General features: G+C 39.2%; 1 protein-coding gene across 1 annotated transcript in view; it reads left to right on the top strand.

The window, feature by feature from the left end:
- LOC149283423 (volume-regulated anion channel subunit LRRC8C) overlaps positions 1-9,860 on the top strand; it is a 45,395-nt gene extending 35,535 nt beyond the window's left edge. The window contains exon 3 of the mRNA XM_089497537.1: positions 1,699-9,860. Within this exon, the coding sequence (XP_089353663.1) occupies positions 1,699-3,969 (2,271 nt within the window). The 3' untranslated portion in view covers positions 3,970-9,860. The remainder of the gene's footprint in view (positions 1-1,698) is intronic.
- The last annotated feature ends 15,766 nt before the right edge of the window (positions 9,861-25,626 follow it).

Here is a 25,626-nt window from a genome sequence, read left to right as displayed (position 1 = left end):
GGACGCTGAGCATCGCACACGTCATCATGGTGGCCCCTGTGTGGATGGGAGGCTGCCATGATGACGGTGTCTGCATGTTCTAGGGTTCCGGATCGTGCAATTGCCGCACGGTCCGGAACACTAGAATTAGTGGTGGTACACTGCTTTGTGCCTATCTATCAGGCCTGGGTCTCCTTTTTGGACATGTTTCCTTGGAAAGTGTATTGACTTGACAAGTCTGTGTGGCTGTGAATGGAATTGTTACCACTGTCAGAACAACAACAGTGGTAGATTGCGAGGTTTCTAATAGTAATTGGTGTGGAGCAAAGGATTATCTGAAGCTAAGCAGGTCCTGCCAGCTCCCTAGAATAGAGAATGCCTGGAACCCTTGCATAAACTGCTCAAAGCTCCTCTTGAAGAAAACATGGGAAAATTGCAAGAAAAGAAAAAAAGTTTTTCTGTGGAGTGCCCATAGCAGTAGTATCCCTCTAGCGGGCAATGAGACTGTGTTGTCATGGCATCCTTGTTGCTTAGCATCTGTAGCACATATTAGGTCTTACGTTGTTCTCCCAGCTTGCTGGAGTGCCCAGGTAAAGAATGCAGCACAACTATGGCAGGTGTCTGGAAAAGGAAACAGAGCAGCAAAGTGGAATGTGGTGGAACTTGGGTTTATTTGACAATGTTTAACCACCTATGTCACGTTCTCCCTTCATGAAGAAACCCAAGTTCCATTTATAATGTTAGCTTCCATGAAGAAAGGCTATCGTAATGGAAAGACCCATGTCTCAAACTGTATTTGCCTTCTTGACTCCTGAATTATGATTGCCCCATGTGAATATGGCTTAGGCTGCTGTTGCACTGCAGAATTAATGCAGTTTGACACCACTTTAACTACCATAACTCCATCTTGTAGAATCCTGGGATTTGTAGTTTATTGTGGCACCAGAGCTCTCTGACAGAGAAGGCTAAATATCTCACAAAACTTCAAATTCTAGTATCCATAGCATTGAGCCATAACAGGCAAAGTGGTGTGAAACGGCATTAATTCTGCAATGCAGATGCAGCTTCAGTACAGAAAGTTTGAATGGCCCTGATGTGTATAGTAAGTACCTGTCTGCACTTCCAAATTTATTCTGGCTATATAAAATAACAGGAGAATGGTTTTCTCCAAACATTCTCTATAGTGCAAAAGTCTACTTAAGTGGAAATGTCATTTCTGTGTATGTCATTTCTGTATAGTAGTTTTCCCTCCCAGTTCCATTAGAACAAACCAAGGGTGCTTCCTAAGCCAAGGTTTAATTCTGGAACTCAGGTTTTGATGAGAACTGATAGTAAGGTCATATTTATTTATCCCTTTCCCTTCCCTCTTCCCAGCCTGTTGAACAAACAAAGCCATGTTGAGTACATTTAACTCTCTCTTTGTTTTGCAAGAAGGAGAAACCCTTGGACTGAAGCTGGCAGACAGATAAATATGTTATAAATAAATTAATGTTAAAATATGAGTTGCCTGTCCATTCCCATGGCTACTTGATTCTAGTTCCAGGTGAAGTTGTTTCAAGTGTGTTGGTAGTAAAGTCCATATGGTAGCACTGGAAGTGGCATGATTGTTATTCCAAAGCAAACAGCTTCGGAGCAGAGCTGCTTCTTGGGGGTCAGGAACATTATATACTTTTTCACACCTATGGTATATATTTTAAAATATGTTTTTGTGCATTCCAGGTTATGCAAGACAAGATCATATGTCTTCCAAAAAGAGTACAGCCTTCTCAGAACAGTTCCCATCTTCCTAATGTCTCAAGCTTGGACACCAGTGCAGCCCCATTACTTCCACCCAAACCATCCACACCTCCTGCTACTGTTGAAATGAAGGGTCTAAAGACGGACTTAGATCTCCAACAGTATAGTTTTATAAACCAAATGTGCTATGAGCGTGCGCTGCACTGGTATGCAAAGTACTTCCCCTATCTTGTCCTTATACACACACTGATCTTCATGCTGTGTAGCAACTTCTGGTTCAAGTTTCCTGGGTCAAGCTCCAAAATTGAACATTTTATCTCCATTTTGGGGAAGTGCTTTGACTCTCCTTGGACCACAAGGGCTTTATCTGAAGTTTCGGGTGAAGACTCTGAAGAGAAGGACAATAGAAAGAACAATATTAGCAAGTCAAACACTATCCAGCCCAGTGCAGAAGGAACTCTGGTAAAGACTCAGTCTTTGAGGTCCATACCTGAGAAGTTTGTTGTGGATAAGGGGACACCAGGAGCACTGGATAAAAAAGAAGGAGAACAGGCCAAAGCATTGTTTGAGAAGGTGAAGAAGTTCCGACTTCATGTTGAAGAAGGTGATCTTCTCTATGCTATGTACGTTCGCCAAACTGTGCTGAAGGTGATTAAATTTCTTATCATTATTGCATATAATAGTGCTCTTGTTTCAAAAGTTCAGTTTACAGTAGACTGCAATGTTGATATTCAAGACATGACAGGATACAAGCATTTCTCTTGCAATCACACGATGGCACATTTGTTCTCTAAACTTTCCTTCTGTTACTTGTGCTTTGTAAGTATCTATGGATTCACATGCCTTTACACTTTGTATTGGTTGTTTTACCGCTCACTAAAGGAATACTCTTTTGAGTATGTCCGACAGGAGACAGGAATTGACGACATCCCAGATGTCAGAAATGACTTTGCTTTCATGCTTCATATGATAGACCAATATGACCCTCTTTATTCCAAAAGGTTTGCTGTGTTTCTTTCAGAGGTCAGTGAAAACAAACTAAAGCAACTTAATCTAAACAATGAGTGGACTGCAGATAAACTGAGGCAAAGGCTGCAGATGAATTCCCATAACCGTTTGGAGCTGCAACTGTTTATGCTGTCTGGACTTCCTGACACAGTTTTTGAAATTACAGAGCTTCAGTCACTGAAACTTGAAATCATTAATAATGTCATGATACCAGCCACCATTGTGCAACTGGATAACCTCCAGGAGCTGTCATTGTACCAATGTTCTGCAAAGATCCACAGTGCAGCCTTGGCATTTCTGAAAGAAAATCTGAAAGTCTTGAATGTCAAATTTGATGATTTTAGAGAACTGCCACCTTGGATGTATGGACTCCGAAATCTGGAAGAGCTCAGCTTAATCGGTTCTTTGTGCCATGACATTTCTAAAAATATAACTTTGGAGTCTTTTCGAGAACTTAAGAACCTTAAAGTCCTGTACATTAAAAGTAATTTGTCCAAAGTCCCACAATCTGTGGTTGATGTTTCAAGTCACCTTCAAAAAATGTGCATTCACAATGATGGCACAAAACTGGTGATGCTCAACAACCTGAAGAAAATGGTCAATTTGACAGAATTAGAGTTGGTGCACTGTGACTTGGAGCGTATTCCTCATGCTGTTTTCAGTCTCGTCAGCCTCCAGGAATTAGACTTGAAGGAAAACAATCTCAAATCCATAGAGGAAATTGTTAGCTTCCAACATCTTAGGAAACTTACAATCCTAAAGCTGTGGCACAACAGTATAACCTACATTCCAGAGCACATAAAGAAGCTCACTAGTCTAGAACGGCTTTCTTTTAGTCACAACAAGATAGAGGTTCTCCCATCCCACCTTTTTCTGTGCAACAAAATTAGATACTTAGACTTATCATACAATGACATTCGATTCATCCCCCCTGAAATTGGGGTGCTCCAAAGCTTACAGTACTTTTCAATCACTTGTAACAAAGTGGAAAGTGTACCAGATGAGCTATACTTTTGCAAAAAACTGAAGACACTAAAAATCGGGAAAAACAGCTTGTCTGTTCTCTCTCCTAAAATTGGAAATCTGGTGTTATTATCCTATTTGGACATTAAAGGAAACCATCTGGAAGTTCTCCCCCATGAACTGGGTGAATGCAGAGCTCTGAAAAAGAGTGGTCTGGTGGTGGAAGATGCCTTGTTTGAAACCCTGCCCTTGGATGTCAGGGAACAGATGAAGGCAGAATAATGTCTATTTCCCAGTTCTTTGACAGAAACTTGTCTCTGCCAAATGCCTTGTACATAACAGCTAGCCTGAATATGCCTTTAAAGTCTATTTTTTATTTTCTTGATTCCCTTTTGACATAAAGTTTTCTGTAAAGACACTTTTGAACTAAGTATATATGCATATTTTTGTATCCATTTTCCCTTGTTCTCCCTCCAGCCTGGTGTTTAGTTTTTAATTTTGCCGTGATACTGTGGGCCTTCCGTAGCCCTTACTTTGTATTGGTGAAATCAAATGGGTTATAGCCACCTTAAAAAAATAATGGGTTGGCTCAAAATAAGGTCAGCATATTTCCAAATTATATAATGGAGGTAACCAATGTTAAGTAGATGAATGCATGGTTACTATAGCAACATTAATCCATGCTTTGTAAGCCATCACTCAGTCCTTTGAAATGGCCAGGTCCCCTGTCCAGTTTTTATTCCAGTTATGGATAATTGTAGCTTCTGCAGGTCAGATTGCCCTGTTCTTGAAGCCTAATTTTGGCAATCCAGTGGTCCTTCATGGATAAGAGCAGCTTCCTTGCTTCTGGCACTGGATTGAGAAGAGCGTTCTGTGTGCATAGAACATTTCCTGCCACTGCTGGTAAGAGAAGCCTTGTTCTCTAGGCTTCTAAATTAAAACTGTGCTTCTAGATATCATGCTCAAATGTCACGGACTCTAATTCCATCTTTGTGATTCTCAGGCATGATCAGAAGCTCTGTTAGAGATTCTGTTTCAACAAAATGCTGTACAGCAACATTCTCATTTTGTCCTCTGCTTTGTATGTGTTGGTGCTCCCCAGTGTACATTTGCTTGTTTGTGCAAGCTGCAGCCATGGAACGATAAGCCTACCGAAGTAAGTGTGTGATTTTCCTATCATGAATGCACTTTGTGATTCTCTGGGATATAGACCCTGAAATGTACACATAGACCTTACAACCTATTGGTTGTACAAGTTGGAGTTAGATCTATTGGATCAATGGGATTTACATCAGTTTCGTTAATTAATTGGTTTATTAGGCCTACCAGTCAGGTCATTTCTGATTTATGGTGACCCTAAGGCAAACCTATCACATGGTTTTCTTGGCAAGATTTATTCAGAGTGTGTTTGCCATTGTCTTCCTCTGAGGCTGAGAGAGAGTTACTTGACCAGTATTACCCAGGGAGTTTCCATGACCAAGTGGGAATTTGATTCCTGGTCTTCCAGAGTCCTAAGTCCAACATTAAACCTCTACGCTATGCTGGCTGTTATTGATAACATGCATCATATTACAGAGAAAATAGATTGTTTGGGTTTAAATGTTATCAACATTGCATCTTTTCTAATTGTGTTTTCATGTTGAAGTTCTTAATTAATTCACACCTAAAATTAGAGGCCCAGAATGACAGACAGACAGAGAGAACACCTACACTACTATTCCGATTCAGCAAAGTTATCCACAAATGGAAGAAGTTATCGCTGCATTTAGCTATTGTGGATGCAGATGGGCATTTCGGTGCATATTTATCCCATAATGCTGAACCCAGTCCCATTGCAATGGCTGTTGCATTAAAAAAAAATTAGGTGGGGAGAAATAACTCTAGCCCAGCCACATAATGGTTGCCCATAGTATCACAGTAAACCAAGATTTACTGTAATTAGAATGAGCCCAGGCAACTTTCAGACTTGCATGCCTCCCTCTATGCTCCAGCATGGCTGTAAGAAAGAGTTTTAGATGACTTTGGTTTTGCTTTTCACTTCCATTTCTCAAATCCAGACAAAGTCTGGCTAATCTTAACTATAGTTTGTATAAGAACACTATCTTAAAAACGTAGGTTTATAAAGCTGGCTTGTGTCAATAAATATAGTTAAGTTTCACTACAGCTTAGTTCCAGATATAAAGCTCAAGTGCATTTACACTGTGGAAATAATAGTTTCACACCACTTTAAGTGTTGTATTGCCAGCTTACAAAATCCTGGGATTTGTAGTTTTACAGGGTCTTTAGCCTTCACTGCCAAATTCTGCTGGTGCCTCATAAAATTACAAATCCCAGAAATCTGTAGGATGGAACCATGCAAGTTAAAGTGGTATTGAACTGCATTATTTCTAAGGTGTAGATGCACCATAAGAAGCTTCCAATATCATCACAGTTCTGCCATAAAGTCTTTGTGAGGCTCATCTAGGCTTATTCCCTCATGGTCAAGCACAGTTTATTACGTTGTTCAAACGCAGAACATGTAACCTAAAGATTGTTTTGTAAAGAAATCATGTCATTAATGTGCTGGGAAATGGTAGGGTATCTCTTATATTGCTGAATAAGTCTCCCAACAGTGAAGTCCTAAGCATATTACTTGAATTCAGTGTAGCTCATATCCTCATAAATATGTTTTGTTAGCAATTGTGTACATATCTACTCAGAAGAAAGCCCATTGACTTTGGCTGGGGAATTATTCCTATGTAAGTTAGTAAAGGATTGCAGCAGGCTCTGGGACAGCTGTTACTGTCATAATTAAAACCTCATTTGAAAGTATGTTAAAATTTAAAAACTTGTAAAACATGCTATTAAATTGCCTTGGCTAGGCTATCTTCCTTATGTCCCTCCAAGTCCCAAGGCTACTCCCAGTCCTATGTATTTGACAGACCCACCCACATACAATCCCACAATAGTGAGATATGGTTGTAACCCGAAAACAGTAACAAAAACATTTCAGGATTGCTGGCCGATTAGCTAAGTGCTGAAACCGATTGTCTTTGCCAACTTCCTTGAATTGAAAACATCTGGCGTATGGCAAAAAAATAAATAAATAAATCCACATTTCAGTTGCACATTAGAAGAACATTCCTTATTGTGTGAATAGTAGAAAAGCCATGTTGATCCATCCTCCCTGAATGCAGTAGCTTTCTAGGCCTCAAATCATAGCTCAATTCCATGCAAAGACCTCCCAGGCATTAACCATGTTGCCTTTTATCTCTGATTTATGAGACTAACAGAAGAAGCCTGTGGAACAAATTGAAGATCTTTGGGCTGCATCAGGACCATCAATTGGAATATCCCTTTCCCCATTTTAATACAGAGCTTGACCATGTTGGTTGTGGGATTCTAAGAGTTTTACTTCCCAAAGAAAAGTAGCATTTCCAGTTTCTGAATGTCCTTTAAAGCATTGCTTTATGGCCACCATGAGATCTTTTGACAGTGAATTCCATAAATTATCTTATATATAGGAAAGTGAGTTTTTATAGTCTCTTCACATGAGAATAAGGAATTACAACTACAACCATTTACTCATGTAGGAATAAAATCTGTTGAATTCAGTGGGACTTTCTTCAGAATGGGCCTGTTTAGGAATACAATATTAGATTCTGAAATCATCTAAATATCTTTAGGAAGAAATTATTTATAATATCCTACAGTAGAGGCTGATGCCCTTCATGTTTTTGAGGTGGTAGATTTGTTTCAAATTTAATCCAGTCTTTTAAAAAATCTAACCAATATAGTGAACATACTTTGAGGATAGGGTTTGGCACTTTAGTTGTCTCTTTAAAAACCAGAATGGACTCACCACCTGAGTGGCACTGTTGCAGGATCTGGTGTTGCATTCCAAAATCTCTCTCCATTGCAAACAATTCTTGGGTTTAAATTATGTATCTATCATCTCTATTTTAAATCACCGTGGCTTCTCCAGAGAACTTTAAAGTACTGAGAATATTTTGTTAGAGACCTGTAATTTCACTTCCCTGGGATAGGGAGTGATTATTAAACTAGTCTGCTGCCACACTGCGGAATTAATGCATTTTGACACCACTTTAACTGTCATGGCTCCATCCTATGAAATCATGGGGTTTGTAGTTTGCTCTGTCAGAGCACTCTGATAGAGGAGGCTAAATATCTCACAAAACTACAAATCCTAGAATTCCATAGCATTGAACTAAGGCAGTTAAAGCAGTTAAAGCATTGTTGTACTGCATTAATTCTGCAGTGTAGATACAGCCCTGATCTTTCCTGTTTTTCTATATAAAATTGTGAAGCCAAAGCAGCATTATTACTTAAACTGTAAAATTCAAGGCCTTTAGTTAATCCTGCTATTGTCCAAGTGGCTATTTCTGCTAGGATGAGATGTGTAGCGGAGTTCCAGATCCTGCCAGCTTTCTCCCTTTCGTTTCAACTCACTTCATCCTCTGATACAGTGTGTAAACAAGTCAGAAGCTGGACTGAAATATTCACATAAGCAGGGTATTTTACAAGCTTCTGAGTTTTAGTGGGATGAGAGTTTTTATAAAGTTTAAATCTAACCATATAAACCAAAGTGCTGTTTCTTATGAATGTAAATTATTCAACATGTCTGTACAACCAGCGACTTTATACAGTTATATACAGTCAATTAGAAATCTGAGATTATGGGTCCTTTCACACCACACAATTATAGCACTATTATTTCATTTTAACTGCCATTGCAATTGCAATCCTGCAGTTTGGAGATTGGAGGGACATTTAGGATGATTAACTGGAGAGTTAAAGTGCCTTTCCAAACAGCAAATCCCAGAATTCCATAAAATGTCATGGCAGTTAAAGTGGAATCATGGGGATATAATTGTGTAGTGTGAAAGGGTTGTATGGTAAGGAAGGTGAGAGTACAAACTGTGATGCTAAAACGAGGTGTGTTCTTCTTTTACCACAAGTGCTTACTGCAAATGGCTGCTTAAATGAACTGTAACAAATGAAGGGTGCTGCTTATATTGTCTCTGTCTTAAACAGAACAAAAGTGTAACATATGTGCACTGTATCTATCAGGGAGCAAGGGCCAGTTCAAACAGTCATTAGTTGGAAGTTCTGTGTATGTAATAAACACACCCAATCAGGACTATATGCACTTATCTCCACTTTAATTTCCCCCCCCCCCCCCGCAAGATAAAAGTAATATGTGATCCAGGACAGTGGTATATGCATCAGTGTACTTGCATCAGCACAGGTTCCACAATGCTTCCATATACTGTACCTTTTTTTTAAAGGACTTTGGCATATGTGTGTATTTGATCCACCACACATCATACTCTAAATGTGCATGGGGGCGTGCGTGTAAATGCTTGTGTCCATTGCTCTGTTGTGCAAATGTATTTTTTTAAATCTTAAGATTGTGTAAGCCATATCAAACCCTACAGCAATCAGCAAAAGAAGTCTGCCAACTGCAGACCTCCAGTCACTTAGAATCATAGAATCGTAGAGTTGGAAGAGACCACAAGGGCCATCCAGTCCAACCCCATTCTGCCATGCAGGAAATCTCAATCAAAGCATCCCCAACAGATGGCCATCCAGCCTCTGCTTAAAGACCTCCAAAAACAGAGACTCCACCACACTCCGAGGAAGGAGTGTGTTCCACTGTCGAACAGCCCTTACTGCTCTGGAGAATTCTCATTATTCTCTCTGGAGCTTCTTCAGAACAAGCAGGTTAAAGAATACTAGTTTCCTTTAAAATACTTCTTGTTCTTGTATATGTATCAAAAGCCTTTACTACTATGGCTCGTATCATATTGCATGTATTTTGTGGCACATTTACTTTCTAAAATGAAATGATAGATACTCATTAAGCTGTTGTTTTTAATATTTTATAATTGTTTAAAATTAGAGATTTTAAAATATCATTGAGTAATGTCATGAAACAAGCTCAGGTAAATGGTCTGTCGGACTTCTTTTTTATTTATATTTACTCTTGTTAGTGTATGTGTAGACTTTATATTATTTGGATATATTTGAAAAGCTCTTGCAAGGTCATGAAGTAACATCAGTGAAGAAGTGCCATATGTATTTGATCATTTTGCTTAATATATTTCAAAATCTGTATCTTGTGTATATGTTGATTATATAGAATCAATGCTGTCTAAATAAAATTTCCTTCATTGTAGCATAATCATACAAATGGTTATTTTATCCCAGGTAGGGGATATTTAATGGTTCTGATAATTGTGATGTTGTAACAAGAGTTCAGGTAAATATGCAGTTTACAGTTCAATGCTATGCTTGTCTGCTCAGAGGCGTGTTCCAATGAGTTCAATCATGTTTATTCCCATTTAAGTAAGAAAAAAGAGTGTGATGAAGGCTGGTTAGTTAGTTGCACACCGGTGAATAATTCAGAGCTCTCTTTCAAACCTGGCTGCTTTCACATCATTCAGGGTTGGACTACAGCTGAAGGTCTTGCTCTCTCGTTCCCTGTTTGAGGAGCTTCTACTGGATATGTGCTCTCTGGGGGGCACAAAGTTGACATTTCCTCCATCAAATTTCCCCCTTGCTGTTTATTTACACTCTCTGCTGTCTCCATAACCTCTTTTCCTCCTCCTAGCCATCATTTTACCCTCTATGAATGGGGATACATTTCAGAGAAACAACCATCCTTCATCCAGGTGTGGAAAAACATTGGTCCACCAGATGTGTTGGTCTGCAGCACCTCTCATTTCCAGCCACCATTGCTAATGACAAGGAATTGTGGGAGGTATGACCCAAAGCAAACTCACATTGAACATACATCTCTGGTACTTTTATTTGAATGTATTTCAAAAATCTACCAGAAGTCCCAAATAAAGGCTTTGGAATGTGTAGTGAAAGATACACTTGAATGCTGCAAGAAGTAATCTCTTTTAGGCCAGTCATTTGTCTCAGTCCATAATGTATAATGGGAAGGGGAGACAAAATAAGCATTTCCCCCCATTGTCAAACATAAGGCTAAGAAGCAAAAACAAAACAAAAAAATTTCTGCCACCAATGATCTTTTTCTTGTATATTCCTTTATTGTTTGTGATGAAAGGAGAGGCCAGTGAATTAATGCCCATGAACTAAAGTGTTATGTTAGCTGTTACAAAAGACCAAACAAGACTCAATGATAGTAGCCGTATTTGCTTGCTGATAAAAGTGATTGTATATAAAACTGTCTAATTTTAATACAAAGGGGCAACTCCAAATAAGAAGGCTTCCCTAAGACCTACCTCTCCATAGTTGAGTAGTCTGTCTGTAGACACTTTCTCCCAGATCAGTTCATTGCTGGTGCTGTAGCCCAACACTGAGTTGTGTGAATGTGAATGATAAGCTGTGAATTGCTGGTAGTAGGAATTCATGTTTTGTCACTTTTAGACCCCACTTGATATTAAAACTAGATCCTCTCACCCTGATTTACATCTTTGTGAAAGGCAGGGCATACAAATAACAAACATTGGTGCTGCTATCATACCGAGTTTGTCCTGAGACCCCATTAAAATCAATGGAACATAGGAGTCATGACTACCTTAAGCCCTATTTCTTTTAATTGAATGAACTGAACTCTTTCTCCCAGGGTTGAACATATGTGAACGCATATATAATCTTGTCCAATTCAGCTCAAGTCTCTCTGAAAGTAATGGGACATTAAGTTAGGGCTGGTATGTTCTAAAAGTAATAGGACTTAAATTAGTAATGACTAATTGTTTTCAGTTCTCTCTCTCTTTCACATATGCATACACACACTGTGTGTAAGTTCCTATTTATGTATGTGCAATGCATAATATTTAAAATTTAAAATAAATCTGCAGCTTCTCTGTATATAAGAGCCAAATTGTCCCCAAATGCCCTTCTAGAATCTCTCTAACTCAAACATTTCCAAATGCAGCCACTGAATATCACTCAAGTTGAAGACCATTTGCACAGAGGACAGATAAAGGGGGAAGCTGTTCATAGCAATAATATCCCTTCCATCAAACAAGAGAAGACAGTGAAAGGAGAAGAAATAGTAATAGGACATCAAGAAATCTTTTGTTCCCTTGCCATCAGGGGTTGGAAAAGCTGCTACAATTCACAGAATCCCCAGCATGTTGGGGGATTCTGGGAGTTATTGTCCAAAAAATGAGCATCTCTAAAACTACATACTGAGTACATACATTAGTCAATTTTTACCAGAACTTTTCACACTTTTCTGGCATGATTTATTAAAAGAATCTCTACCCCACTTTTCAGCGGCCATTCATTCTGTCTTCTCTCAGAATATATGAGGATGCATGTATACTGTAGAAATAATGCTCTTTGACACCACTTTTAACTGACATAGCTCCAGCCTGAAAAGCCCTGGGATTTTTATTTTTGTAAAGCACCACCATTCTTTGGCAGAGAAGGCTAATGACAAATTGCAGGCTTCCATGGGGAGCTACAGCACTTAAAAGTGGTGTCAAACTGCATTATTTCCACAGTGTGATAAGCATGCATTTTCAGTGTAGCATAATCAGTTTTTCTAGTATTAGATTGCCTCAGTGCCTCAATTCTTTGTTGCTTTTGGTTAAGGCCCAGTTCACCTTGTTTTAATGCATGATGAAATTTAAGACAATTAAAATGCTGCATGCCCCCAACCTTTAACATTGCTGTTGCTTTATATGCTGATGTTCAACTGGGCTGGTTTTCTGCTGTTTTAAAAATTCATTAACCTGATTATGTCATTCTGATTATGACTGAGAGGGCCAAATGTAATTGAGGAGAATACTGTTTTACACAGGGATATATATTTTCCTCGCCTGACCTTCTGAACAAAGCATTGTGATTCTACATCCGGTTAACAATACACTGTAATAAAAACAATGGCCGACCGTGCTTACTTCATGGTGACACTTCCAGGTTGACTATGTTGTTGTTCTGCTAAGAATAGCAATAAGCATTCCACCGGATTTCCTGGAGAGTTTGCATGCTCATGCATTCAGGTCTCTTGCTGGCGTAAAAAACAAATTCTGTGGCGAAAAGCTTTTAAGACTTGTCAAAAATTCCCCCTGATTAAATGTGCAGCAGAAAGATATATACCCTTTTATCATTTGTGGTTTGCTTTCTAAACACTTAATCAGGAGTTCCTATGTTTACCTCCTAATGAGGCAGCAGGAAGCTTCTGTATGACTGTAATGGCCACAAACACTCAAAGTATCTGCAAGCAGATGTGACTGGCACTTACCTGGCATTTCCCAGCTTTGCATTTCGTGTAAGGAAACAGTTGCTACCACTCATCTCACTTAGAAAAAACCAAGCAAAGGAAACCAGTCCTTTACTCTCTCACAGCAAAGAGCAACTTCTTTGTTGGAGGAGGAGGAGGAGGAGGAGGCAACTATGCTACCTGAAATGAATTTACTGTACATCCTGATTTCCCCCCAATAATGGGACTTAAATATTATTAAAACCTTGTTGTTGTTGTGTGCCTTCAAGTCATTTTCGACTTAATGTGAACCTGTCAGACCACTAAGATCTTTGGGGGAAGGCTGTGGTTTTTATGGCGCAGGTGGATTTTGAGTTATGCTTTTAACTTTTGTATATTTTTATGTGATTTTATATTGTGTGTAGATGTTTTTAATTGTTTTTAATTTTACTGAGATTTTAAATGTTTTGGCTGTGAGCCACCTCCGGGGAGAAAGGTGGCATATGAAAGAAAGAAAGAAAGATACATTTTTGGCCCCTTCCCAGTTCAACAGGGATTTCTCTGAGGAGTAAATTCAACAACTGAGATTCTGGCTGCATCTGCACTATATAATTAATGAAGCTTGATACCCATGGCTCCATCTGGGATCCTGAGATTTGTAGTTTTGCGAGATAGCCTGCTCTGTCAGAGAGCTCTGGTGCCACAAAAAACAACAAATCCCAACATTCCATAGGATGGAGCCACAGCCATTAAAGCTGTGCCAAATTGCATTACTTCTACAGTGCAGATGCAGTGAAAGTTACTAAGAAAGCCCTATCTCACCTACTTATCAATCTAGTTTCTTCAGGTTGTCGGAACATACAACAGGGACAGTGCTATGGATCTCAACTTCAGGGCTGCCTTATATGGGAAGAGGTGGTCATCTTTCAGATATTCTGCCCCCAAGCTGTTTAGTGCTTTGCAGGTCAAAATGAGCACCTTGAATTAAGCTTGAAACAAACTAGAAGGTGGAGCAGTTGGTTCAATACTGATGGCATATGATCACCAAAACATACACCCCACAACAGTTTGGTTTTTTGCATTTCACACTATCTTTAGCTTATAATACTTTTCAGAGGCAATCCCAGATAGGGTGCATTACAGCAATCTAATGTGAGCATGACTACGTCTGGATCCAGCCACAGATCTATATTATTTCTCATTATGTAGCTGGCATTTGATTCTTATACACGCTAAACAAAGGTGAGGTTTTTTTGTATTTTCCACCCAAGTACTTATTAGATTTGGTCCTTTGCAGCCTTTCATCCAAAATGTGACTGTTTCTATGTATCATCTGATAGAATGACTGCAGCAACACTTAATAACTTGCCCTGCCTAGTTATGGTCCTACTGGGTGTTGTTTAGCTGTTAAAAACCCAGCCGAGATGATGCTTGACATGGAATTCATGATGTCCTAATGCCTAACATTTGCCAAACTTACATTTATACGCAATTCCAAATTCCAAATAATTCCTGCAATATGTTACCTTATTAAACAGTCTATGTGATAGGAGCCCAATAAAGCCTGTTAGAGCAGAATTTAAATTGTTTGCTATTAATAGTACAGCACTGGTAGTTTTCCAGGTATCCAACCCATATTTAATTATTATACCATCCTTCTATTTATTTTGAATTGGCAGTGGCACTTATACTGGCAGTTTAATAGCTGCTCTTTGGGAAAACCTCTCAGAGCTGCTTGTAAAGTGTAAAACAATAAAATGTTCAATGATAAACTATACCAAAAATAAAGGAACTATAAAGTTCCAGCATCATATAAAGCGTAAAAAGCTTGGGCAAATTAAAAGGAAATAGTTTACATCTGGCAGTGAAGGAAAACAGACGTAGTGCCACACCAATAATAATAATAACAGCAATAATAGTCTACACCCCCCACTAGATAGATTGAAAGTGGCTCACAAAATAAACACATTAGAAGGATGTTCATCCACAAAGTAGAGAAAAGTTTTCAGAACCTCTTAAACTTTAAACACAGTCTAGCAACTACTATGACGGAATCAGCTAAGCCTTTTGAAGGGAAAATATTGTACATATAATATATCAGACTAGAAAACCTTAACGAAAAGACCATTGCAAAGGTTGTTCAGGCCTCATTCTCACGACATAACCAGTTTTCAAACCAATCTGAATTGGTTTAAATAGCCCTCTTTTGCACTTGTGCCAAATTTCTGGCACAGTTTGCCGAGGGAGTGCAGCGCTAAACCCATTTAAACTAGAAGAAATTGCTGTGCTTGAGTAGCATTTGCAAAGGACACTCAAATGTGCCTGAGGATGCCATTTTGTGTGGTTTTGTTTCGGTTTTTTGTTCCTAGGAACAGCTCTAGCTTGTAACCTGGGGCTGGGGCCTTCCTGCATATCCTTGATAATATTTAGTTGCCATGGCTTTGTTTGTTTGTTTGTTTGCTTGCTTAAATGTTTGCCTTTAAACCCTTGGGACAAAAGAGAGATTTCACCCTTTTGGTTGATGTCATTTTTCTTTAGAAGGTTAAGAATGACACATGTATGGGGTTTTGCAGAAAGACTGGGAGTTTTTTCCCTCTCCTAAGGCATGTGGGGAAAATGAAACAGGATGAGATGAAAATAAACAACCAAGTAAGATAGGAGTCTGACTAATAGCAAAATCACATCAGTAATGGATATTAATTACAAAGGAAAAGATGGGGGTGGAAAAAGAGAAAAACAATGCTTTTATCCCGAGGCCAGAAGGAAGCTATATTGACTTCGATAGTCTGGACATAAAACAAAGAGAAGATTAATTTTAGAGTGATTTATTTCTAACAGAGACAGTTGAAGTATATCAGAAACAACGTCGACAAACTGTCATTCAGTCTGGGATGAAACATTCAGAGCTTTGGAACATTTTTTGGACTGCCACACCCAGAATGCTCCAGCATCAAAACTAGTGGTCATGCTGGCTCTTGTGAGAGATGTAATTTACAAACCACCACAACTATGTGAAGTTGAAGGCTTTCATGGCCAGCATCCAAAGTTTTTGTAGGTTTGCTGGGCTATATGACTGTGTTCTGAAAGAGTTTATTCCTGATATGTGGATGACACTTTCACCATTTGGAGCCATGGAGAAGAAGATCTGATCATGTTTTTGAACTAGCTGAACAACATCCAACCGTACATCCAATTTAAGATGGAAAAAGAAAAGGAAGGAACATTGTCATTCTTGGATGTCCACAAACTGAACCAACACTAGGGACACACTGTGTACAGAAAACCTACACACATAGATAGATACAAGAACTCCAACCATCACCCAGGACAAAAAAAGAAGCACAATAAAACAGTAGTAGACCAGGCAAAAAGTATCTGTGAGCCTCACTTCCTGGAAGACGAATTGAAGCACCTAGACTGGGCTCTACAGGCGAATGGTTATTCCAGCTCAGACATCAGAAGGGCTGCCAGACACAAAACCCAGAGGAGTGCAGACAACAAATCACTCAAAGGGAATGTATTTTTACCATACATCAAAGGAGTCACAGACAGAATAGCTCTACAAACCGAACAAGAAAATCCAGCAAAGGCTGCGCTTAGCAAAGGACAGGAGAGACCCTCTCATGACTGCAGGATTTTTCCGCATACCATGCAGATGTGGAGAAGCCTACATAGGGACCACCAAACACAGTGTTCAAAGATGAATCAAGGAACCTGAGAGACACTGCAGACTGAGTCAGTCAGAAAAATTAGCAGTAGCAGAGCATATTATAAACCATCCTGGGCATAAAATGCTATTTGAAAACAATGAAATTTTGGACCATGCCAACAACTATCAGGTCAGAATACACAGGGAAGCCATTGAAATCCATGAACACCTAGACAACCTCAACAGGAAAAAAGAAACCCTTAAAGTAAACAAGGTTTGGCTATCAGTCCTGAAAAATAGCAAAATCAAGACCCAGCAAATGCAAATGAAAACTTTCCAGGGTTAGGGAGATTTCCCAGCAGGCAATAGATCATTAATTAAATAGACATCCCAGGGCCTTGCCATTCAACAACAGAACAATATACAGATTAACATGTAAATCACTTCCTCTCAACTAACAGTACATATATCCAACTCACTCCCATGCCAGCATTCTCTGAAGATGCCAGCCACAGATGCTGGTGACACACCAGGAATAAACTCTTCCAGAACATGGCCACATAACCCGAAAAAACCACACAACTATCCCACTTTCTCCAGTTTATACATGAGCAGGACTGTTTTCTGATCAAGTCTGAGCATTCAAGGGATTTATGTTTTATTCCTAATGAATGAAAAAGATCGGACACACACCGGTTCTGTTCTTACATCAGCAAACCTGTCCTGTAAACATGTCACTCAGAACTTAGAAGTTAACTTATAACAAATAATGATGTCATAGAATCATAGCATTGGCAGTGACCTCAAAGACCATCTTGTCTGACCCCCCACCATATAGGAATATACAATATCCTGAGGTGAGCATCTAACCTCTGTTTAAAGACTTCCAAAGGAAGGAGATGTCACCACCCTCCAAGACAGTCTATTTCTTGGCAAACAACTCTTAACATCAGGAAGTTCTTGTAATTAAGATCTATTGGTTCATGTCCTTGTCCCTTGCAATTTGCAACAATTGCAATTAACTTTCATATGAAGCAGTTCTTGCTGCATGACTATAAATAATAGGGATCTATATGAGGTGGCTCATATCGGCAGAAGTAAAAGACAGTGCTCAAAGAAGCAGTGCTCAGCATCCAAATAAGAAAAATAAAGACTGTGAGCACTGGTTCTTTGACCACTGCTTCCACTTCTGTCTTGCTCCTTCAACAGAAATATCATGTTTAAGGAAATGGTACACACCCTGAGAGGAAAGCACAGCTATTTTGGTACTTCCTTTATTAAATCTAATCTTTGACATCTCCTCCAGCATCTAGTAGCTGCAAGCAAATCAAAGATTGCACAACAAGTATCAATCATTGGGTCTAGTTGTCATTCTCACAGAGCTGCACAGAGCTTCCAAATCTCTCTCCCCCCCCCCCCCCCCAACGGTTCTTGACTCAAATGTTGGATGAATGCAAAGCAAGGTGCTTCATTTTATTCAAGAGCATACAAGTGGCCTGGAAAGTAGTGATGAGTGCAGGAAAACAAACACTGTACTGGAATATCTTTGTGTCCAGTGTAAGTCTGCTGTCACATTTCTGCTAGTCTGTATCTACTCTTCTTTTACTGCTTTATTTTAACTATTTCAGAGTTATTACCAATCTCAAAGCCTCATTGGAAGTAACTTAGTGGCTGACTACATGTTTTATATGGTGAAGCTCCATGACTCCATAAGTAGTACATTGTTTGGTAACATTAATACAGGCTGTCCAGGTTACTTTCCACCCTGGTAATGAATGAGTTTTATAACAAGTTACACACATTATTTCTTTAATAGTAACTTTCACCCTAAATACAAGCATATTTGTAAGAAATGAAATGCAGATATTTGCCAGCTAGACAAAGTCCATATGTGGATATTGGTTTTCATGAAATAATAATAATAATAATAATAATAATAATAATAATAATAATAATAATTTATTTATATCCCCCCTCTTCTGATTGAAGATCAAGGTGGGTAACAACAAAGAAAATACAATATACAACAATAAAAACACCAAGCCCCACAAAACCCCGACCCAACCCTCCCTCCCAACTATAAAATTAAACAGTAAAAAAAAAATGTTTAAAAAGTACATAACAATACATTAAAGTTAAAAACAAATCACAAGTAAGAAAAATAATAAAAGGGGGGGTTTAATTGGTTCTGGACATTATCAATTGGGGAAGGCTTGCCAGAAGAGAAAGGTTTTTGTCGCCTTTTTAAACGCCTCAAGTGAGGATAATTGGCGAATCTCTTCTGGCAGGTCATTCCAAGTTTTTGGAGCGGTGACAGAAAAGGACCTCCAGGAGGTCACTACCAATCTGGTCTTTCTAGATTGTAAGAGGTTTTTCCCGGAGGAAATGCATCTATAGCACCTTTCCCCAATCTGAGACTCTCCGAATCTGCTGAGCTACAACTTCCATCATCCGACCCAATACTGCCATGTTGGTTGAGGTGGTTTGTGCAATAGTCCAACACATCTGGAGATCATTGTGATGGCAATAGCTAGTGTACAATGTCTATATTGATATCAAGAAGCCAAACATGGCTGTGGAATGCCCTCCCCTTAGCACCCCCCCCTTAGCTTCCTTTTGGTTTCAAGTCAAAACATAACTTTTTATTAAAGAGTTTGCATGGCTAATACTTCTATCCAGTTGTACTTGGATGTGCTTACAACTGTTTATTATGTTTTCAATTGTTACCCAATTTAATATGTTTTAGACTAATTTATTTTGTTTTATGGATTTTAATTGTTTCAGATTGCTCAAATTGATTTTACTGTACACTGCCCCAACATCCTTGGCTGTATGGTGGAATATGAATGAATGGGTTATGGGAGAGACTGACACTGACATGTCCATGCCCTGTTAGATCAAACCAAAGGTTCTAAGGCCCTCACAACAGCTGCCATTCAGTTGCCTTTGGTATAAAACTGATAGTCTCCTCCTTTTCTCTCTCCCCCCATGAAGAATATGGGATTCAGAGGCATATTGCTCTTGACCATGCAGTGCCAACTGTTATGGCCTTTGCAAATGTTTATTATTCTGTATAACAGCTACCTCCCAAAGCCAGGTATCTTTAATAGCCTTTAGGCCTAGGCCACCAAAGCAGCTAGTCACTGGACTCCTAAGTGTTAATAACATCCAAAGTATGTGCGGAAACAGCCTGGACTCAAGCCCAAGTGTGGAATTGGATTATTACACTGAAATGCTAGTTATTATAAATTTCAGGACTCCCACAACGATTTCCCAAAAGCCTCCCCTTTTCCCAAAAGCTGAGCAATTACTGTAATTAGACAAGAGCCTGGAGCAAAAGGAGATAATATAAATAGAAATAGACTTGCATCATTTTTAGTTGAAAGGGTCCTCCAAGACAGCCCAGTGAAAGCCACAGAAAAGTCCTAAATCATTCTCATACACAGAACTATATACCCCTAAATGCCTCCGCTGATCATCCAAAATGATGGTACAATGAAAATCCGCATGTCTTTCCCTCTAAATTTGATGTACAAGCTAAAGGTTTAGGTTTACGTAGCAAAAAGGGCACTACACACTTGCAAGACGTAGGCTTTAAAGTATGCTTGGAAGAGCCCAGATCTCTGAAGCAGCATAAAGCAAATTCTTAGAAAATGAAGAGGGTGAAAATAAAGCCAAATTCAACTAAAATAAAAATGTGCATCCATGTGCTGGGGAAGAGGGGTATGACTGGGAAGGGCAGGGAGATAACACACTGACTGAGATCCTGCATCAAGTTTGCAAAGCATAAATCCCCCCACATGGAGTTATGTGTTAATTGTGCTTTGAAACCCTTGTGTTGAAAAGCAGACTTGTATATCTAAAAGCACCTCCTGAATGTGCAACTGAATGCACAAATGCACATGTGCACCCACATTTGAATGGCATCACAGGAGCAAATTCTGCTTCTGCAACCTTGAACTGAATCTGCATATGAATCTGCAAATGTTCTGCATGTGACAAAAACATCTAGCTGATTCTATGGAGAACCTGTGCATGCGTAAGACACCAGCAGGCCAGAGGCAACATTGTGCCTACCATTACAGGACAGCTGTATTGAGCTGGACAGTCTTGCTGCCTCAAAAGGGAAAGCTTTAGCTGTGTGGATAAGGCTAGCTACAAGGTTTACTTATCTGTACATTCAGGACTGCTCTGTGCAGTACAGCTTCATTCCTGCCCAACAAGGGACAACTTTAGAGGTTTGCTTGATGATTTGTGTACCACAACATTTTCTTGTAAAGTGCATGAGAGGGAGGGAGTCCTTGTTGACAAAACCAAACTCTAGAACAGAGCATGGAGAGGCACAATAACCCAAAATCCACAAAACAGCAGTACCTTTATTGGGCCAACCAAAAAGAAGAAAATACATGATACAAGCTTTCAACGATCCACTGGCTTCTTCATCAGGCAAAGGTGTTAAAAATTATACAGAAAAAAAATAATGTTGGCATGAAGGGCCTGCATTTTGTTAAGATGTTGTTACTGTTGTTCTCAGTTAATATGGTACAGAAGAATATCATTGTAGGCAGAAGCCATTTTTCCCATTTAGCTATGTGGGCTCTGGGATACAAAAGAGTTTATCATATGGGAGGCAAAAGCACCCAAATCCCATAGATAAACAGGGTTTAAATCCCAGGAATATCCCACAAAAGCGGGATAGTTTTCAGACATGCCAGGCCAATTGAGCATTAATGCAACATTAACCCATGCAGAAAGTGGGCAAAATCGTGCCGCTTTTTATTTTCAGGATTTTCCCAGAAGTAAAAAGTGGTGTGATTTTGAGACTTTCTGCACAGGTTAATGCCACATTAATGTTCAATTAGCCCGATGTTGTCTTAAAACAATCTTGCTTTTGCGGGATATTCCTGGATTTAAACCCCATTTATCCATGGGATTTGGGCACTTCCTTTCCATGTGATAAACTCCAAAGAGTCATAAAGTTTCTTGGAATTCTAGTCCAAAACTCAAACTATGATATGATGCTGGCTTTCCTATTCTGACCCAGAGTAGTTGAACAGATGTCTCCTACTTTGAAAGGCTTCTTTCCTCCTTTTGTACTTTGAATTTCTCTATAAATAAACAGTTTGCTTCCTTTCTCCTTCCAGTCGGACCAAGTGCTAGCCCAGGGGCAAGGAGATATATTTTTTAATTAACAGTCCTCTTTCTAAGATGGAAAGCAAAGTTTTTTGCTTTTGCTTTGTTTTGTTTTTACAATGGCTGCTGGGCATGATTTACCAAGGACAGTGACCTCAGATTAGGTTTTAGGACGATTCAGTGCTCCATGTTTTTAGAACACAGATGTTTTTGGAAGTCATTCCATTGGTATTTCCAGAAAATACATCAGTGTAATGCTTTTCTCCTCTTCTCTCTAACTGAGGAACCAATGGTTTGTATTATAATTTTCTCTTGGCTCCATTTTTTAATTTTTAGCACTACCAACTCTAGAAATAAAATATCCTTTCATACAAGCAGGGCACAGAGGGAGCAAAGCCTTGAGTAGAGCTTGGGTACCCATGGATTGAATCAATAGAAAGTCTCTTTTTTCCCCCCTATACAAGGCAAGCTGGTTCAGGGTGACCAGGCATCCTCCTTTTCCAGGACATGTCCTATATTTCAACTTTCTATTTAGGAGGAATTTCAAAATGTCCTCCACTTGGAGAATGACTGATAAGCATGGATTTACATTCATATCAGTGTTTTCAGCTTTTATTTGATAATGTCCTCCATTTTTCTTGAATGTCCTAATTATGTAGTGCCTTGTTTTCCTTTGCGATTAGGACATGTGGTCACTCTGTGGTGGTTGCATGGACTAACAAATCCCTGGGTTCAAACCCCTTCATTCACACATGCACTAGCCCTCCATCATTTGCAATGCAATCCAGATTATAGCCATGTAGTCCAGACTATAATGAGTCCAGGAAATAAGAGAATTATCTACATAACCAAGGCTATAGTCCTGTTGTCCATCACTGACATCCAAATTGGGGGATTGCAAGAAACCACAGTAAAAACACGAGAGCAGGAAAAGGGGAGTGAATCATCTCCCTCTCCCCAATGTCTAGAATTTACCTCCAATGTAAATTATTGCACATATCCTTCTGAAATTTTGCTAGTTATGGACACTATGCTATCTATCATTTTCAGAACAATGGCCAACAAGGCACCTACGAGTATAAGCTTTTGGTAACTCTTCAAATGGAAAGGCTGTTTTTGCTTAAACAAACCTCTTAACCTTTTCATCTGAATCTGTATAGGCCTGAATTCCAGGACAAGTCAACTGTACGTGCCCATTTTTCCAGTCCTGTCATATAACAACAACAATAACAACAAAACAAGAGAGAGAAGAATAGGGAGGTATACCTTCATCATACCTAAGCTTCAGTAGTGGGTGAAAGGCCTACACTTCCATTCCAACTACTACTGCTCTGTCTTCAGAGGCAGAGAAGAAGAGGCAGGCATGGCTCCATCATGCCTAGGACCAGCAGATGAGGAAAGGTCCTCCCTCCCTCCCAACTGCCATTGCTGTGGCCTCAGAAAGAGAAGGAAATATGCAGCATCTGCTAGACTTAACAGCATCTATTGCCTCACTGTCATTCCCTTTTCTTTATGTTGTATTTAGATTATAAGCCTGAGGACAGGGAATTGTCAAATTAATGTTTGTAACCTGCCGTGGGAGCCTTTTTGGCTGAGGGACAGGGTATCAATACGCTAAATAAATAAATTACAAAAAAGAAAATGCCAATTCCAATTTTCAAGCAAATCATCCTTTTTTTAAAAAAGTTATTTTTATACATAGAATTTAAGCAAATGAAACATTTGTATATGACAAGGATAGAAAGCATTCACCCCTTTTACAGATGAACAAGTATACAACAAACATGTACACATATCACTTTCTCTTATAAGCATCTAAAGTCAATGACACCTAAGAGAAACAGAAGCTCTCTCTTTATAAATACACAGGAAGTATACAGACTAACCTATGCCTGAGCACTGCCAGTCATTTTGATTCTGATTGTTTCATTTTTGTGGCTTTTATCTTACAGTTATTGTGATTATTTGACTGAAAATATTATGGTATTACTTCCTATTAGATGCTACATCTTTTGGGGAAGAATGAGAAATAAATAAGCTTATATAACAACAACTTGAAGCCATGAACCTGTTTCAACTCCAAGCACTTCCTGTACAAACATCCATCAGAGAAGACAGCTGCTATTGTGCCAGGATTCTACAACAGGCCATAGGTTTGGAGTGACTTTGCAGATTTATGTCCCCATCATCCATTGCCTTAAGAACCAAAATAATGTGAAATTCTTCCTTACCTGTCTTCCAGTTCCATTCCTGATTATCTAATTAGGCCGCCACTGAAGAACCAGAAAAAGCCCTGGTATGGAAGGAGGTGACCTGTTTGGAGCTTCATGTAATGCCAGTACTTACAGTAGTCCCTTCTTATCTGTGGTTTTGCTCTCTGAGGTTTCAGTTACCCCCAGCCAGCCATGGTCCAAAAATAAAACATGGTCCCCCCTTATCTGCGGTTTTGCTGTCCAGTTTCAGTTACCTGTGGTCAATTGCAGTCTGAAAACATTGCAGGTACAGTGGGTCCTTGGTATCCTCTAGGGTTTGGTTACACACACACACACACACACACACCCATGGATACCAATATCCATGGATGCTCAAGTACCATTTAATATATTGGCATAGTAAAATGGTGCCCCTTATATAAAATGGCAAATTCATGATTTCCTTTTTAGAATTTATGTATTTCATGTATTTTTAAAATATTTTCAAACCATGGAAGCTTGAACCCATGGATGAAAAATCTGTGGCTATTTTTGTATAGGGTTTGATACTGTAATTGGACCTCCATAGCCATGGATATTTTATCCATGGATTCAACCATTCATAGCTTGAAGACATTCCAAAGAGATAGAAATTCTAAAAAACAAACCTTGATTTTGCTATTTTATATAAGGGACATGGTTTCTCTACACCATTGTATTTAATGGTATGTGAGTATCTATAGTTTTTTGTATCCATGGTGGGTCCTAGATGATATCAAGGACCCACAGCTTCAGGCATACAATGGGGGTCTTGGAACGTACCCCTGTGAAATAGGAGGGGACTACTGTACTTCCACTTCACCCTTACCTGCCCCTGCCTCCTGAGCTATGTCACAGAAATATGTGCAAAATGTCTAAAAGAAAAGGAAAGAAATCGGAAATCATATATTAAACTATTCTTCTTCACTGTCTCCTTGGCTTTGCTTTTTTGTTTGTTTGTTTGTTTGTTTGTTTCTGACAATAGTCCAGAAGAAGAAGACAATCCCAGCTAATCTACTTTGGTTTCTTTTGTTCTTGGAAACTATCTGCCAGCCCTAAAAAGAACTGTGGTGAGAGGGATCAAAGTAAAAATACTACTTTTCTATGTTTTTGTAATTTGATCTCATTCTTCAGGAATTTTCTCCTGTTTTCAAATTGCAAAGACATAGAAAAGCAGTATTCTGTTCTACCAACCTAGGCATTCTTGAAGGAATGTAACCATTTTACAAGTTGGACTACAGCTATTATGTTTATGTATATTTAGCATTTTTAGATTGTTGTTAACTGCTTTGGGTCCCATACCAGAAGAAAGGAAGGATATAAATAAAACAAATAAAAATAAATTTAAATCCTGACTATTATTAATCTTTATTTATAAAGCGCTGTAGATTTACACAGCACTGTACATACAATCTTTTTAATTAGACAGTTCCCTGCCCTCAGGCTTACAATCTAAAAAGACAAGACACAAAATGGTGGTGGGGAAGGGGGAAAGTCCAGCATTTCTTCTCTCCCTCTGAGGCCTGGACCAAGGCAGATGGACTGGAGGGAGGGCTCTGCTTCATAGGTGTTATCACACTACTTACCTCTTGCTCTGCTCCCATCACCACAACGTCACCGATCTGCAATGGGAGGCCCCTGGAGGGATCGCAGATGCCGCCTCCAAAGGGGAACGCTTCCATTTTCATTGTGGAAGTATACCCACAATTGCCAAGAAAGGCGTCCTTCTTTAATAACGGATC

Source organism: Sceloporus occidentalis, unplaced genomic scaffold, assembly GCF_023333645.1.
Source record: "Sceloporus occidentalis isolate IW3139 unplaced genomic scaffold, rSceOcc1.0.p SCAF_104, whole genome shotgun sequence".
Lineage (NCBI taxonomy): Eukaryota > Metazoa > Chordata > Lepidosauria > Squamata > Phrynosomatidae > Sceloporus > Sceloporus occidentalis.
This window is presented reverse-complemented; position numbering and strand designations above follow the sequence as displayed.